The 18,786-nt window shown below is 32.1% G+C and overlaps 1 protein-coding gene across 1 annotated transcript in view; it reads left to right on the top strand.

Annotated features, from left to right (window-relative positions):
* Window positions 1-7,587: 7,587 nt before the first annotated feature.
* Window positions 7,588-18,786, top strand: part of LOC143049862 (uncharacterized) — a 52,185-nt gene continuing 40,986 nt past the window's right edge. The window contains exons 1-8 of the mRNA XM_076223624.1: window positions 7,588-7,644; window positions 13,373-13,566; window positions 14,380-14,473; window positions 14,810-14,950; window positions 15,378-15,464; window positions 16,171-16,292; window positions 16,702-16,903; window positions 18,174-18,301. Of these exons, the coding sequence (XP_076079739.1) occupies window positions 13,417-13,566; window positions 14,380-14,473; window positions 14,810-14,950; window positions 15,378-15,464; window positions 16,171-16,292; window positions 16,702-16,903; window positions 18,174-18,301 (924 nt within the window). The 5' untranslated portion in view covers window positions 7,588-7,644; window positions 13,373-13,416. The remainder of the gene's footprint in view (window positions 7,645-13,372; window positions 13,567-14,379; window positions 14,474-14,809; window positions 14,951-15,377; window positions 15,465-16,170; window positions 16,293-16,701; window positions 16,904-18,173; window positions 18,302-18,786) is intronic.

Genomic DNA, 18,786 nt, shown 5'->3' with positions numbered 1-18,786 from the left:
TTTTTTAAAGTTATAATCGACCGAAGAAGCTAAACAGCAATGGTTACATTTTATGTTCTTTACTTAAAAATTGGGAGATACCAGCATACCACGAGGTAAGTTGTAACTCATGTAGTAATTTGACTCCAGATATAGTTAATATACAAAGGAATCATAGACTTTGTCTCCTCCTAAGTTTTTTACAAATTTGTACATTTACTCTTTCTGAAAGAAGCATATAGGCTAATATAAAAAAAACAACGGTCTTATCTATATAAAAAAAACGAGAAACGAGAAACACGTATATATTACTTAAACAAACTATAATATACTAGTAATATTTAGTTGATAGAGAGTTGTCTCATTTTGATCTATAATGGTTTACTTTAAACAAATTATTACTTTGATGGAAAGTTGTCTCATTCGAACTCATGCACCATCTTCTTATATCTATAAATCTTTAAAATTTCCACTTATAAATAACTGCTTTCCAGTCCTCCAACTGAACAATCTAAATTTATGAATATAGAAAAGATATATAGATATAGGAAGATGTGGTGTGAGTGCCAATCCCATCCAAATAACAATTTAAAAAAAAGTAAACCATGATTATAGGTCAATGTACGGCCTTCAACACGGAGCCTTGGCTCACCACGAACAACAAGCTATAAAGGGCCCCAAAATTACTAGTGTAAAACCATTCAAACGGGAAAACCAACGGTCTTATCTATATAAAAAAACGAGAAACGAGAAACACGTATATATTACTTAAACAAACGACAACTACTGTACTTCAGATTCCTGACTTTGGACAGGTGCAAACATTTGCAGCGGGATTAAACGTTTTAATGGATCCAAACCTTCTCCCTTTTTCTGAAACAATAGCATAACATCACAACATAGAAAAACACACTATAAAATATCAATTGGCAGACTTAACTCAATCAAAAAACGTAAATTAATACACAATGAACGAATGAACGAATATACACATTTCTAACGTCAAAAGACATTTACATCTTATTTATTTGTGTTCTAAACATTTTTTTATTGTTATTTAGCACTAAGAAAAGTTCGCGTATTTACATGATCGGTTGCCCTACTAGCCAAAAACGAAAGTCAAATCTCTGTGGCAACAATACATCGGAATACCCTCACGGTCATCGCGATGTAAAAGAGCGTCCACGCGGCGAGCTGATTATGTTCATAGAGATATCGATTTACCAACGGGGAAAAGTCTTTGATATCCAAAAAGAACTGTCTTCCTTCTCAATATCTTGTGCTATGTTAATAATAAATATATTTTCTGTTTGACAAGATTTTTGATTTTCGTTGTATCTGAAGTTGTCCAGTTTTTATAGCCTGAGGCTACTCAGTTGGTATCTTCAAAGAGCGGGACATCAGCATTTGTACATTTTAATTTGTTTGGATTATTGATTTTACCATTTGAATATTCATTGTAATTTGGAGCTGTATTGGATTGGATTGTTTGAATGGATGTTTCTTTTAAGTAATGATATTTTGGGTCTATTTCGATATTACCAAGGTGGGTAGACTATAGCAGTGTGACCAGTAAATTAGAATCTAATAGGTCGGTAGACGTATTTGCAATCGCTTTTAAATTCCGCCATTGCATCATCACTTCAAATAGAATTATAAACAAGAAGATGTGGTAAGATTGCCAATGAGACAACTGTCCACAAGAGACCAAAATAACGCAGACATTAACAATTATAGGTCGCCGTAGGTCAACAATGAGCAAAGCCCATACCGCATAGTCAGCTATAAAAGGCCCCGATAAGACAATGTAAAACAATTCAAACGAGAAAATAACGGCCTTATTATATAAAAGAAAAATGAAAGAAAAACAAATATGTAACACATAACCATGTTATTACATAAAATAACTCATGAAAATTATACACCAGACGTATGTCATGTTAAATGTCACCCTGTTTTAAGAAAAGAGTCATAACTTTATACCGAGAAATCTGCCTTTCTTCGTACAAATGCTAACATTCGTCTGAAATTTCCCACAATGCAACTCGTTGATATAAGACAATATCGCTCGTTGATATAAGAAAAGGTTTTATCGAATCGCTTCTTCCATAGACTGATATAATGATCACACGAAACAAATTGTTTAATGTTTAAGTCTGATTAAATAAAAATGCTCTTAAAAACTCATTTCACTGTCTGTATACGTATATGTTTTATCGTATATTGACACAATGATGAAAATCTGAAACTGTTCAGAAAAATCAAACAAAAATAATTGGATTTGAAAGATAACAAGAAAGTTCGAAGGAAATGAAAGTTATTTTAATAGTCATTAATTCATTGTTTGCCTAACAACCAGAAAGGTGCACTTCATATAACTTTGCTTTCTTTAAACTTCCTAATGGTTGGTTACATCCGATATACATTTGTCCCGCGGTTCTTGTAAAACTAAGAGAAAAGGACCTTTCTATTCCTACCTTGCCAATGTTATAATGAGTGATCAGATGACCACAGTTATTCAGTATGTGAAAAATGTAAATGTTTATTTCTGTCATAATAATATTATCAGACAGTGTAGTAACAATTCTTACTGGTTTGAACGGCTCGTTTTCATTATTGACCTCATGATGACCGGTGTAGATCTGTAGGATATCTCCGTCCCTATTTAGCACCACAACTCTACCTCTCCCATTCTCAGATAACCTATCCAAAACACAGATATTCCCGTTATCTGTACTGGTAATACTCTCAACATATGTAAATATTCGGATGTTGTTTTTGTCATGTTCATAGATAGTTTCATGTTCTCCTTTCTGATTCATCCCAATAATAGCTCGTCTGCCCGAAACCGGCCATGTTTTTCCCGTACTCCTGACTCCTACTATGACTTTACCATCTTTGTTCACATGTATAGCAGTATTAACTAAAGGATCCACATTGTAAATAGAATCAGCAAGTTCTCCTGTTTTACCACTGATTTGTTGCAGTACTGATCCACCCGATACCAGAAGCAGGACACCAGTCGGAGTAACATCCATTCCATACACTCCAATGTTAAATGTTGATTCTACTGTCAGTCTATGTTCTACTGGTTTTACTTTCTGTAACACTTCTGCGTCACTTATCCACAGGGAATTGTCGGGACATAACGACATATGAAACACTCTAGAAATTTCAGTTTGGAATTGTTTAATGATACGTACGTTGACGGCATTAGACACAACTTGTAACGATCCCACGTTATACGGTGATATTTGTCCCGGGAGAAATGATATGGTACCGGGATCGATATCATCTATACTGACTGCCGTTGACAGCTTTCTATACTCAATAAATACTTTTTCGGCTTCCTTAGATTGAATGAGAGTTTCGGCATTTAAAATGAGTTGATTTAAGCTATCTTCGACTCTCTCGATTTTTCTTGTGGCTTTTCCCACCTGAAATTCATTCCATTTTTTTTTTAATTCACTTTTTAATTCTTCTGAATATTTGTCAGCTGATTTTTTAATTTCAATATTATGAGCCTCGATTTTAAGTATCAAATCTTTGTATTGTTTACTGTCTTTCGTATCAACCGGACTTATTGTTCCTTTTTCTTTCGTCAGATCCTTAATTTTTTCTTTTGCTTTTGTTGTTTCGGTTTTTATTGTTTCCAGTTTAATGTTGTAACCATCACTTATTTCTACTAACCCATGGCCATTGTGGGTTCTAGAAATGCATGACGTGCAGACTAGTCTATCGCACGACGTACAAAACATAACGGCAAACTGTCCTGTGTGTTTCTCGCATTTTAAATTGCTAAAATCTAGAGTTTTAAGATGATCCCCGACATCCTTGATATCTATGACTTGATGATCTTTAGCAAATTTGAACTTTACATGAATTTTTTCTTTGCATTTCGTACACATCAACATGTCGCAGTTTACACATTTCCATTTAATTTTAGTTTCTTCTTCACATAAATTACACGTAGCAGGAGCTTGTCCTCGTTTAATAGACTGAGAAAACGCCATTCTTGTATAAAATTCAATATGTCTGACTATTTTACTTCCTATTACTGTAACTTAGTATCGAGTAGAAGTTAGGACATGAAGTGTTTAAAATCCAAGGTCGTTGTCATATGACGATCATATATAGATATGTGGGGGTCTGGAATGCACAGTCTTGTTTTTAAATTTCTTGATCATTTTCTCCAATTATTCTCAACTCTTTACATTTTAGCAATTATTTTCTATTAATTTTTGTTATAGTTTTCTTCATATTTTTTTTTTACCTTTTATCATCTGGTGTGTTCTGTAATGATCCCAACAACACCTCATATATTGCAATCTTTTAAAACCCATTTAAATATGTCGGTGAAATAGCTTTAAACAACCCGTCACTTGACCTTATCAAAGAAAACATAAATTACTGAATAGAATTAAAGTTCGAAGATATTTTACTTATATCATAAAGGTATATAGGATTTGTTTTTTTGAGACAAGTGTCTGTGGTTTATCTTTAGTTTGTGAGGTTGGTCATTTGAGATCTGAATGTCTCAAATGACTGTGCTGTAACAATCTCTGGGGAAGCTTGTTTCAGTCTCTGGTGCTGTTCACAAAGAAGAACCATTTCCTGCAGTCTTTGGTTGCTGTTCATAGGCTGATCTACATAAACATATTATTGTAACTGTTCTTCGATTTGTGCTATTAAAATACTGGTTCTAAAAAAAATTTTTTTTTTTCCCCTATTGCCAAAAATTATTCTGTTTTTCAAATATTGTGTTGTCTATGATTTATTTCTTTGTAATTGATATGCCTATATGAGCCTTTTTGATTAGGAAATACACATATTTGATTTGATTTGATTTGACAAAGGAACCGATTAATTACGAATGTAACAATATAGTTATTGAGTCTACGGTTACATTGCGTTTTTGTTACATAAATTTACTTCAATGTAGGCATGTATTAAAATAAAACTTGATTTTTTTTTTTTGGAATATTTCAGTTTGGCAGTGGCTTTTTTGCCGTCTCCAGCAAAATAGCCTCTCCTCTTATGTGTTATTTTACCGGCTCCGGCAAAATAGCGATTTATATAGAGTTTTGATATTTTGCCGGGCTTAATTAAGTTTTAAATAGCCCGGGCCCCCCTTTCGTGGGAAAAAAATCGGTTATATAGAGTTTTGCTTTTTTGCCGGTCTTATTTCAGATTTTTTATCAGACGATATGACCTGAAGTAACCCCGGACCAGGGTATACGAATTATATATACATATACTAAATTATTTGATTAATTGACAGATTTTTCTCCCTTTTTTCTTCTTTCCTTAAACTCTTATTTTAATTGTTTTACTTGTAATATATGTCGAAGTATTGACAAACAGCATTTGAGATTTTTGCCGGCAAAATAGCCAATGCCGAAATATATATAGATAAGATAAGATAAGATAACTTTATTAGCACTAAAAATTAACACATTGACAATAAATGGTTATTGCAACAAATTAAAGGCAGACTACAATAACATATATACAATGAAGGAGTGACAGTGGATATTTATGAGAGAAATATATAAAAATAAAAAGAGAAGCATATACATTATTACAGAAATCAATTACCTTTTAATAATGAGTTTCTCACCAACAAGCATGCATTCAAATAGTTGACAACAATTTTAATATTGTTGGGGAATTACTATTTAGAATTGATATAAGCAAGTTATATGATAAAGAAGTTAATTTATTATTCAATAGAAATTTATTTAATTTTTTAACAAGGTTATCTCTCACATAGTTATAGGAGGAACATTTCAAAAGAAAGTGTAGTTCATCTTCAATGTCTCCATTGATGCAGCAATTAAAGACATACCCTACTCTGCTTTGGTATTTTTAGATATCGACCCCTTTCTATAGATAAAGTATGAGCACTTAACCTCAATCTACATAATGTTGATCTATCACATTTGGAATTGCATTGATCAACATATGAGGGTCTACTATTTGGTTTATATAGTATATTAAAAAAAGTTATTAATTTTTTATTTTGATTGATGTCAGTCTCTTGCTTCTGGAAGGCTATATCGTTGATTCTCTCTTGAATGGGTTTTAAATACATTTAATATCAATAGGATTTAGATTAATAAAATGAACTCCAAGTCCTGAAATAAGATTTTTCATATTTATTATCCAAGAGTTATTTTTTCAGTTTCTTTATATATTTTTAGGGCAAGTGAATTATTTGACTCAAGTATTATGAAGCCAATATTTTATTGCTGAAAATTCTATTCTGATATATAAGGGCAATCTTTTCAGCTCGGCTAAACATGTAGCATTTGATGCTTTACAATGTATTCCTAGAATTTTTTTAATAAATTTATCAGTGCAAGTGTTCATAGTGATCTGAATCCCTGTGTTTTTTGCCTATTCCCCATACTTCACTACCGTATAGAGCAATAGGCACAACTAGGGATCACTAGGGAGTCAAATAATTTTTCTAATAGCTTGCATTGGTTATTCAGTCCAATTGGTTTTTTTTTATTTTAAAGAGTGCTTTTCTACCCTTTTCAACAAGCAATGAGCTGCCGTGACAGATTTAGATTTCCTGTGTGCTGCAGTGTCATGCCAAGGTAGCAGTAACAGTGATAAGATAAGATAAGATAATTTTATTAACCAATCATGGTGCCCAAAATTTGAGCTATACAATCAAATGAATTACAAAATAAAGCACAGAAAATGATTAGAATGATTAAAGTACAATTAAACAAAAAACCACATGAATACACATTTACACTAATTAACCTGATATAAACCAAGTTATTGACAAAACATAGTTGTTATGGGTGCCACTGTGACCTGGAGAAATTACATAAATCTTTAGGATAGTTCTAGGTCTATGGGAGACAACTCCTGATCAATTTTAATTTATATATATATATATATATCTAATATATATTTTTTCTTCTATTTTTTTTTTTTTTTTTTTTTTTAAACAACAATATTTTCTATAATTTTCTTTCGTTCTTCAAAAAGGGAGTGCAATAAATTAGATAAGTTTGAAGTAACAAACAAATCTTCAGATGAAAGAATCCAAACAAATTTCATTTCATCAGATAATCTTGAAAATTTTTTGAATTTAGAATTTAAATTAGATAGATGTTGAGATCTAGTATCTTTTAGAACAGGACATTTTAAAAGAAAATGTAGTTCGTCTTCAACTGCGTTCTTACATAGCTTACACTTTCTGTCTTCAGCTTTAATTCCAGTATGATTTGACAGTTTCCAAGAATTCGTTATCATGGTTATAATATCTAAAAAAATATTATGGGTTTTTTCATTTGAGTTAAATATAATGACTTTTGATTTGTTTATGTTAACTTCTAGTTTCCAGCATTTTTATATCTATGCACAATTTGTTACGAGTATGGCAAAGGTACGAGTTGACCTAGTTTATAACTTAGTCACATCTTTAGAAGAAACCCTACATATACAATTGTATACCCCATAAAACTAATACTTAATCATCTTTGATTATTAATAATAAAAAAAATCATAAATTTCATACAAGGGTTAAAACGTCATTCAAATTGATATGTTGCGCAATGATAGGAGGGGCAAGAAGCGTTCTGATCCGTGTTTGCATTGATGGAAATATTAGCGGGAGATGTTCAGTTCATTTACATCTACATTGTAAGTAAAACTTGACCAAATTGACAATACTCAACGCTTCCGGTAGGCGCAATATGTAGTTTTCCATAAGATAAAACCAAAAAATAAGCAAGTATAAAATATTATATTGATAGAAAAAAAAATAAAGGAGGAAGAGGGGAAAAAAAGGGGAGGGGTACCCATTTGCTTCTCATTCTGGCCTAAACCTAGTCCAGATAATCATGCCGTCTGCTGTGGGTATTTTTCGATTTTGACTTTTTTTGATCCCACATTGACAGGAAGGCGTCCCAGAAAAAAATTAAAATAGCCATGCCAGACGTCATAATTATTTGGACTAGCCTAAACCAATCAGGCTTCGGTGGTGGTACCAGAGAAATAATCCCAGCCAGCACAACTCTAGTCCATCATTTGACCTACTTGGCAAATGGGGGACTGAATGCTCAGAGAACTTTAGAAAGAAAGTTGAACAGTTGAAAGCTCCCCCTTCAAGTGTCCTCACGACTTCAGGCTCTAGCCGTCTAGGAAGTTTTCACTTTGCTGTCTGTTTGTATATATATCGAAGGTGTGCATGTGGTCAGGTTTTAATATTTTTTTTTAATATTTGCTCTTTTGGAAGATACATTTAGCATGTTTAGTTGAACTTGATCATTTTTTGAGTATTTACTTGCATTTATAAGAGAAGCATTTCCAGATAACTCCTCCTACAGCTTGAATGCTAGGAAGTTTTCATTTTGCTGGCTTTTAGTACCTTTATTAAAGCTGTGCATGTGGTCAAGGTTTTGATTTTTATTAATATTTGTTCTTTTCATTCTTTTGGGAGATAATTGAACTTTGTCATTTTTGGGGTACTGAAACGAAACTGGGGTACTGTCTATGCAACCTTAATCGAAACTAGACAGTAACCCAACTTTTCATTTAATCTATCTCTAGGGTAGGTTTGGCCTATGCTTTCGCTCTAGGACTTCTATTATAGTGATGCCAGACTAGAATATGGCTAAGTATTCAGTATAGTGTTGTTAATGTGTGACAACATGTATGATTTTAAAAGTAGCTGTTTCAATCATAATAACATGATTTTCTGAAAGGAGAATGATTCTTGTTTAGGGTTTTACATATAAAAAGATAGTTTTTTAGTCAGAAAATATAAAATTAGACATAAATAGCATGTTGGACAGAGGTTATGTTGGACGTAACAGGACATTGAAAATTGAATATTTTCCTTTTATATGAAGGCTTTGTTAATAAATATATTAATTTTTCTCTGACAGTTCATAAGATCTTCAATTCAAGTATATCATTTTGTTAAATTTTTCAAAAACTAACTTATAAGTTTGAAAAATCTTAAAATATGTCGGACAAACGGGGACATTTTTGGATGAGAATTTGTTCCATTTGCATCATTCAAAGTCAAAACTATGCTGTTTATACTAATATCTACAGCTGGTGTTCCTCAGCAAGAGGTAAAATGGTTCATTATTAAATAAATGGATAAAACAAAACCATAAAAAAACTGTTGGATGAACAGTGACAGAATTCATTTGTTGTAGGACAAACATAGGACAGATTATATTCCCTGTCGGACAAAGATAGGACAGAATTCATTATTTTACTGATTCTAATGGCAATTTAAAAATGGGCACCTCTTAAGAAGAGTTGAGGAAGGGTCTGAGAACTATTTTTAAATTTATGTGGACTTGTTAGTTGTTAACAAGTTTCTTTTTACTTTTAAAAAGCTGTTACGTCCGACATTAGAAGATTTTGTCCAACAGAACATTATCGGACTCTTGTTACGTCCTAATTTTCAAAATTATGTCAAATTTAGACTTTCAACAGTTTAAAACCTCTTTATTTTTCATATATATGGTAGTATTTAAGGTTAAGTTATTGTCAAAGTGGAAGCAAATTGATTCCGTGACTTGTGATAGCCATTGTAGAGAATATCTTGGATGTTGGACGTAACATTAATTCAGATGTAACTTCCATCTCTTGGTTGGACAGAAAGAGTGTTCACCCCTTCAATGTCGTTGACCTCCAGTAAAAAGGAACAGTTGACAGCAATACTATATGTGCATTGCAATTGTCGTAAAATTTGTTGTCATAAACATTAATAAAAACTTAAACTGAGTTGGCAACTTGCAAATGAAAATTGAAATTTTCGCCCGTAACGGTTGGACAGATTTTTCAAGAGTAAACTTTAATGACAATTCCTGAAAAAAATAAAACTTTCTGCTGTAACTTCATGATGAATTATCACATTTTAGTTAATAAGCTCAAGCCTCAAGATATTTTGTGCATTTAATTGCCCTCTATTGTTACATAACTTATATTTCATTTTCACTTAGGAAGAAGACAGAAAATGTTAGTCCGACAACGTGACCATTTAAAATTGTTTTTAATCCTTATTTTTCGAAGATTTTTCATGTTTTAATGCCCTAAACCTTGACAAACCTATTGTATTACCTGAAAATCCTTTTTACCTAGTTGACATTCATAAAAAAAGGTTTATAAAACAATTTTGATTTTGGGTCATTCGACCATGTCACAAAATAAGCATGCAAAAAATAGGGAATTCAACACTTCATTTGTAAAATACTTTATTCAACAATAAACTTTTCATATGAGACTGTTTATATTATCTCTTCATCATACAGTGAATTGATTAGCTACCTGCATTAAAACTCGAAATAATTTAAAATATGAAAAAAATGCATTTTTCTGGGACACCCATTGAAACAGCACTTTACTGAATACTTAGCCATTAACATGATTAAGAGTTTTATTAGATATAATTTTTACCGGTCTATGCCACCAGTTTATAATTTATTTAAATACGTGTTCTGGAACAAGATGTCTCTGACGTTCAGTACTCTCCAAGTCTCAGTTAAGTGTGACTTCTGGATTCTATCACCAATGGTAAATAAAAAAGGTCTAGACTACTCCTAGGGCCAACCAGATCCTAACCTTTGACCTTGACCCCAGTCATGCTATCTTAGTGTAGGACTAAATGAACAACTGAAATGACAGTCTGGACTGTTACCAAATATACCAGGATCTGGCAATACCAGTTTACCAGAAAAATCACAGTCCCAACATTATGGTTTGGGTGGTCGTCCAGTAATATACTGCACCTCTATAAGTATGTCTAGGTAATTTTATTGCTCAAGTATGAAGTACCTTCCCACGCTAATTCTATATTATAGATCTGTATGGGTTGAAGAAAAACTAAAACATTTCCAATAAACCTGGAGGTAAACAATAAATAAAGGGGGCAGACAGACCGACAGTCCAAATGTCAATAGCCCGACCCAACAAGTGTGGTCGTTTCAAGTATGACACTACAATATAACACCAACAAAACTAGTTCAGGATTTCCAAACACATACATGTAACTAGATTTATATATACCAAATACACAAGCAATAAAACCAGAAAATAAACACCTAAAGGGAAGCTTAAACACCATAAGGCTCGTTCTGTCCTGGATATGATTTCACCTAAATAGTCTGTAATCATGAAACCATGAAACTCAGACTCAAGGGAGGGTCAAAATCTAGGTTGTTACCAATACCATGGGAAGTAATCAGGATGAGTTTTAATCGAAGGATCAATTCAGGCAAGGGACAAGGCGTTTCTCTGTAATAAAATAATTCAGTAAGATACAACTTTTATTAAACACACATATATATGAATCATCTGCACATTTAATTAGTTACAGTTTTGAGAGTCAATGGTCTATTTCTGCAGTCTATAACAAGATTTCTTAGACCAAAATAAATTTTTTCAGTATCTAACTTCCTTTAACGACTCACTCTGCCGTTCTGATCAGGGCTTACATATGGATTTCGCTTGTTAATGCTTTAATACTTAAATTTACTGTCCTTAAGTTCAAGTCATAGATTTGAGTCTTTCACGTGAATGTCAACCAATAATTACTCCAAACTTTTACTTGCTTTAACCCGCAAGTTATAAACAACTTATAAACATAAACAACCTTATCAACAACTGAACAGCTGAACAGTTAACCGAATTTCGTTATTCGCCAACTGTCAACTTTTATTCAGTTCAAAGAAGTTTTCAAAAACTCATCTCATAATTTAACCAGCGAACCGCTTTCTAAATAAATTACGCCTCAACACCCAACTATTCAAAGTTTTCCGCTAAATCTCCAATGCAAACCGTGATCAAAAACCAGCCAGTTTTAGTCACTCAAAATATATACATGAAAATCATAGGAGGGGGACTTCTTACCTAAAAAATGCTGTAAAACACATTTTCTTCAATACACTAATTATAGTATATAAAATAGCGTGTGATTCCTACCGAGACCACTTCCAAAAATATTGTGCACATGGTTGAAAATTCCCCTTTTTACCTTACATTTATACACCTGGAAGTCTGGGTTGAGAATGTTATCTAGCAGGCAATATCTGCACGAGCTAAATTTTCCCCTCGAATTCAATGGAGCTCTCTGATTGGTTGAGAAGGGAAAATATTTTTAATGCTAATGGAAGGTTCGTTACGTCACTAAAATTTAATGAATGAAAAAAAATCAGAAAGTAATAAAATAATAAGTCCAATCTTTTCTGGGAAAAAAATTAAAAATACTAATAATAAAATAAATAAATGAACCAAATAAAGTGACCCACAAACGTTACAGTATAAGTGGTTAAATGTTATAGATGATTAAGAAATAATTCATGGGGGCTTGAATATATCGTGATTTTACCAGGGGTTGGCCCTTCATGACAAATATTTTACCCTGAGCGATAAAATATCGACATAAAAGGACAACCCGTGGTAAAATCATGATTCAAGCCCCCCTGAATTATTTCGAATCTAATAGGACAAATACAGCTATTGTTTTGGATCGAATCGCTCTAGGTGGATATGCCGTTCCCATAAATAATCGCACTATTAAAATGGGGGTAAAAGAATGGAGCAAACTGAATTTAAGTGACTTGCTTAAAGTTTTTACAATAACTTTTTAGATAGTTTTGGTTGAATTTAAATTATAATTTACTTATAATGTCTTATATATGTTTAAAAAAAATTGTCTTGTGCCACATTTACATGTAGCCTCGTTTGTTTAGGTTTCCTTGTGATGATTTTTGTTTTGGCAAGCTTGTATTTTCCCGTAAAATGCTCATATTCTTACGTCAACTTTCTATGACGTGGGAGTACGATTGGAACAGCCCTGACAATATATTCATATTTTACCACGGGTGTGTACTCAAAGCGTTTGAAGGACGTCATGTTAGAATTTAAAATAACACTTTACATCTGCGGGGGCATCACTTGTGTCCACTTGTGTCTCCCAGACACAATAATATCTCAAAATAAGTCCTTCATTGATTTTGATATAATACAGTTACTTCAGCGTGGAGTGAGGGGTCATAGCTAGCTTTGTCTTGTTATATAACACCAGAGGACTTAAAGTTCCAAATAGCAACAAACAAACCACAGTACAAACTTTCATTTTTTGTGAAAACAACTATCCACTGGAACCAACTACTAGATAAAGTTGTGCATGCAGGTTCTGTAGAGGCATTTAAGACCGCTCTACAAGAACAACGCCCATAACAACGGCGCTCTTCTCCACTGTGTATAAAAGCCTAAACAGGATTCAACACATACCACTACAGATACAGATACAGATATATATATTATATATACATGTATTCACTTACATTTTGTACCTGCATGCCTACTCATGTATCTAAACATTATATAGTTTTTTTTTTTTTTATAGATTACAACATCTAGTGCAAAAGACAGTCACATATTTATTTGACCATGGCTATAGTTGAAAGGTTTGATTTACTTTTTTCCCTTGGAAAATTTGACCAGTGCAATCGCCTGATAGAGGAGAATACCACTAAGGGAGATAACCTCCAGAATCAATGGATCATTTCCTGTAACATGATATCATCACAATTCATGTCAGTATGTAAAATTATTATTTACCATTCTAATACTTTAAACTCATAGTACTTAAACAAATGTTCCTTAATAATGTCCAGGGAGTCTCTCAAACTTACCTACTATATATTACGTTTCCCTAATTTTATAGATTTAGACTAAAAATTGAAATTGTGGTTTTGTACTTCAATTGTGTACTATTATAGAGGTAACAATTAATATTTATTACTTCATTAGTACTGTAATCTGGAAGTTACTACTGGACTAAAAATAAAATAGTTTTTGTACTTAAGAATTGAATGCTTCTTTTTGTAACTTCATTGGGTGTAAAAGCTTTGACCTAAGTACATTTTGTATGAAGCACTTCTAAAAATGTGTGTACCGTCAACACTTTTACAACCCTATGAAGATACAAAAAAAGCATTCAATACTTACAATTACATTTTTAAGCTAGGATCATGAATACACGATTTTTATCAAGTTTTATTTAATTTACCTGTACACTTTTTTGTGCAACCTTGTGTCATCATGTATGATAAATTTCATTGTGTAATGAAGTTGATTAAGGAATAACCGAGATTGCAGTTAGCCAGAAGTACAAAACTACTAGTACCAAAAACTTGTAGTACAGAACAGAACTGTAAATTTGTGGTACTGAATAATTTATATCAATTTTGAATCTATATAAGAAGATGTGATATATAAGTCCCAATGAGACAGTTCTCTATCTAAGTCACAATTTGAAGTACATATCAATACAGTAATACTTATTATTTAAGTAAATTTTAGTACCTGACAAAATATAGTTGCCTTTAAAATAAAGTTTTTACTTTTCAGACTTATGTAAAGGACAACAACATCAGTGATGTGAAAACCAAACCAAACCAACAGTACATTAAAGAACTACAAACTATAATCAGCCAGATCAGAAGTAAGTCTGAACTTTGACATTTACTAACATGTGTACATGTACATATTAAGATTTTTTTTACATGTTCAAGCATGTGTGTGTATTTGTTTATTTGGTCAAAAGCTACCTTTGAATTTATCTTTTTTATCCTTCTCTCGGACTGATACAAAATGAAACAAAAATAAAGAACTCTTTTTCTTTTCTACATACATATTTTACATCAAAGAGGAACACACAAACAAAATTTTTAATTTTTTATAAATATGTACAAATTACAAAATTTGAACCCTGTTTTCAGATAAATACTACCACTCTACCAGTACTTTGTTACGTGTTTTTTTTTATTTATCCCTACAGGTGCACCATTGAACATGGCACAGTTACAGCTTGAGTTGTCTGCCCTTTATAATCTGTGTTTTATTAGAATACAAACAGAGAATGTAGGTTGTCTGTATGATCACCAATTTCTGCAAATTATCAAAGAAACATTGATACGTGGTATGTAATATTGTAAATGTATGATCAATAAGCCTCAATTTAGGGCTATTCCATTCATATTCTCTTGGAGGGTAGACAGGAACTCTCATAAAACTAAGTTTAACATACTTATTTGTCTTTTTGCCATGATAATGTTAGCTTAATTTGAAATTATGAGTTTTTACTGATATATTATGCCAGCCTTATTAATTATCTACTCGATGTACAGCAGTCTGCACGGTTAGCCACTAGTCCGATGACCCAGACTAGTAAAATTTCATTCGGACTAGTAAGTTTTTGTAAAACTTTGTTTGGACCAATAAGAAAAATGTCAGAATATTGGTCTTCGGACTAGTAGTTGAAAAAGTTTTTGGTGCAGACTGACAGTACAACATAAAATTGTAGTGTATTAATAGTCTAAAATGCATTGAATTTCTTTTTGTTCTAGTTATTGGACAACAAGACTGGAGACATTGTGGTTTACATCAAGATACAACAGAGTTACTGTTCCTGGCTTTACAGCAAGTGCATGATGGTAAGGAAGAGATATTTCTTTATTAGGTATCTGTGTTATAAGAAGATGTGGTATGAGTGCCAATGAGACAACTCTCCATCCAATTCGGAATGTTTAAAAGTAAACCATTTTAGGTCAAAGTACGGCTTTCAACATTGAGCCTTGACTCACAAGCTATAAAGGGCCCCAAAAATGAATAGTGTAAAACCATTCAAACAGGAAAACCAACAGTCAGTTATATAAAAAACGAGAAACACTTATGAACCACATCAACAAATTACAACCACTGGACATCAGCTAGTTCAAATAGCACCATGTTCTCATCAATTTCATAAAACACCCAGTTAAACCAAAATATTTGAAATAACATGTTTTTCAATGTAGTAGAGTTTCACTTGATAACATGATCTAGGTATAAGACAACATTTTCCGATGCATCATTCCTCATCACATTCAAAGACTAAAGCATCACATTACAATGATGCAGAAAGAAATTTTGAAGAAAACTAAAAAAATAATAAAAGCAGACCAAAGGGGAATAACTCAAAATAAATTGAATAAAATCATTGCAAGTCACTTTAAAAGTTATTTATGAATATTGTCAAGGTAAATTTGATTGTACTAGTCATCTGTAATTGAATTATTATTGTAAAAAAATAACTGCAAAGATATTTTTTTTATACTTTTTGCTCCTTGAAGAATTGAATGATTTTTTTTCTATTTATAGACAGAATTTTGTCACCGTTAGTAAGTCTGTGTTGTTTATGGATCGTGGTTAACTGCAGACAGACCAAGACAGACAGTATGGTACAGTTAGTGGATAAATGTGTGACTCTACATGGTTTAAAGGTATTATAAAATAAGTTGTTACAATTAATGTTCCGAATTGTACAAAATACTACATGTTTTGGTACTTAACAAAGACTTATAAAAAAAAAATCACACAATTTTAGTCATTTTGTGATGTCTAATGGAAGGAATTAATTTTATTTATTTATTATGGTACGCTCAGTTATTATTTCTGTAATATTAAAATTTCATTAATCCCAAAGTACAACATTTTGGTAATTCACCTTTCAGGTTAGGTCATGTCTGGCAAATATGACTGTTTCTACACCTTGGTTTTAAACCTTATCTATTTTATCATACAAATGATTCTGCATTTCTTTTCAATATTTATTAACATATTTTCTCAATTCAAACAAATTATGTTGATTTTATCTTATAATAATAGTTATATTTTTTTTATATTTTTCAGAATTTGGAGTTACCTCCCTTAACTCTCCTTCCTCTCTCCCTAATGCTGACAGGACAACACTATATTGACACACCATCAGTGACTGACATAGTCTACATGACAGCTGGCATGGCTTACTTCAGAAAGGATGACTCAAGGGCAAAGGAATACCTGAATCAAGTTGAATCACCAGAGTTCAAAGGTTATACTGCATATCTAAAAGGTAATTATTCCAGTTTGTTCAATTGGAATTTTCACACTGAAAAAAAGGAAAGTACAGTATACATAAGAATATTCTGTAAAAAAATTCACTGGCTGGCTAGGGAGTAAATCATAATGAAACAGGGGGATGATATTTAATCATTTGTGTGACAACATTCTGGTTTATAATTAAACAGGAAGACATACAGTCAGGGGTACTACTTGTATAAGTGTTTTTATTTGTTCTTGAAGAGGTAAATATTTATATACTTATATAAATAAATGTATAGGATACTTGTGCAAGTGTATTTTATGTACTTGTATAGGTAAACAAAAATTTGGCTTAGCAAAGTCCCTTACACATTCAGAGTTTTTTACTTATAAAAAAAGTCATCCTATCTTCTTTTCTTGAATTCTTAGAAATTCTTTGCTCTAATAGAATTTTTGATTGTCTGTCCTTTGCAAATGTCTTTACTAATCATTTAAGTGTAATTTCATGGACATCCCATTTGTCTGTTATTTTCAGAACACTGCTCATTTACAACCCCTAAGGGGCAATTTTTGAAGGCCTTGTACAAATACATAAGATCTTTGCACACTCAGTTTCTTTGTTGAATAAATGAGATGAAACATTGAACTTTAATAAAAAAAAAAGTATGAGCTAACCTGAGAAAAATTGTTAAAGGCATGATTTTACATCTCAAAACTTAAGAATTTTAAGTATTTTTTTTAGAAAATTAAGGGGAGATAATTCAAACATTAAAATTATAATATATAAGTTTATTTTATTTACTTCTTCAAGTAAATAAAGAATACATGCATGTACAAGTAGTACCCCTGACTGACCTAACAATTTAGGATAATAAAGTTCTACGAATGGTTCTTTTGCCAATTTGTTTTCAATAAATTTGATAAAAACTTATTGGCTGATTCTGTATGCATTTAAAACTGTTTCTGACATTTTGATTAATTATGATAAACTGCACATTGATAAAATTTCCCTCGCATAATTTCCCCTTATACATGTATCTCTAGAACATTACACACAGCATGTAAGAGATCAGATTTTATCACTTGACTCTGTTGACTATTATATATCTTGACTCTTTAAAAAAATTTAATTGTTTGTTTTAAGTTTGAAAATTTCGTCATAGCAGCTATACTTTATACACAAACAAGCATGTTACAGAAATAAAGATTAATGTTAGGAAGTCTTTTCAAAAAATGTTAAAAAAAATATAACTCCAATTTTAGAATCAATTTTAACCAGTTTCAACATTGTGTAATTTCAGCATGCCAAGATTACTACAGAGAGAAGTATGTAGAAGTATTAACCACTCTGGCCATTGACCACACTGATATGACCAGTAGATTGAAGGCTCTGCATTGTCATTTGTTTGGTTTAGCATTGTCTAAACTGGTAAGTTGATGTTCAGGTATTTTTGTGGTTACATATTGAACTTTAAAATCTATAATTATTCCCTCACTTCAAAGGAGGGGATATAATAGTTAACCTCTATAAAAATAAGATGATGTGGTAAGATCGCCAATGAAACAACTCTCCAACATGGACAACAGGACATAAAGTTAACAACCATAGGTCAATGTACAGCCTTCGCCAATGAGCAAATGCCATACCGCATAGCAAGCTATAAAATCCCTAGCCTGCAATGGCAAATCTAATACAATTCAAAAGAGAAAACTAACGGCCTGATTTATGTACAAAAAATAAAGCAAAAACAAATATGATGTCCGGCAACAATGCCAACCACTGAATTACAGGCTCTCAACTTGAGGCAGGCATATACAGAATGTGGGGGAGGGTTATAATATATTAACTCTGCCTATACAACGATATTTTCATTTTCTGTGTAGCTGCATTTTTGTCCTGCCTTTAATGACCGG

Source organism: Mytilus galloprovincialis, chromosome 10 (assembly GCF_965363235.1).
Source record: "Mytilus galloprovincialis chromosome 10, xbMytGall1.hap1.1, whole genome shotgun sequence".
Classification (NCBI taxonomy): Eukaryota; Metazoa; Mollusca; class Bivalvia; order Mytilida; family Mytilidae; genus Mytilus; species Mytilus galloprovincialis.
The sequence above is the reverse complement of the archived record's forward strand: the minus strand, read 5'-3'. Positions and strand labels throughout refer to the sequence as shown.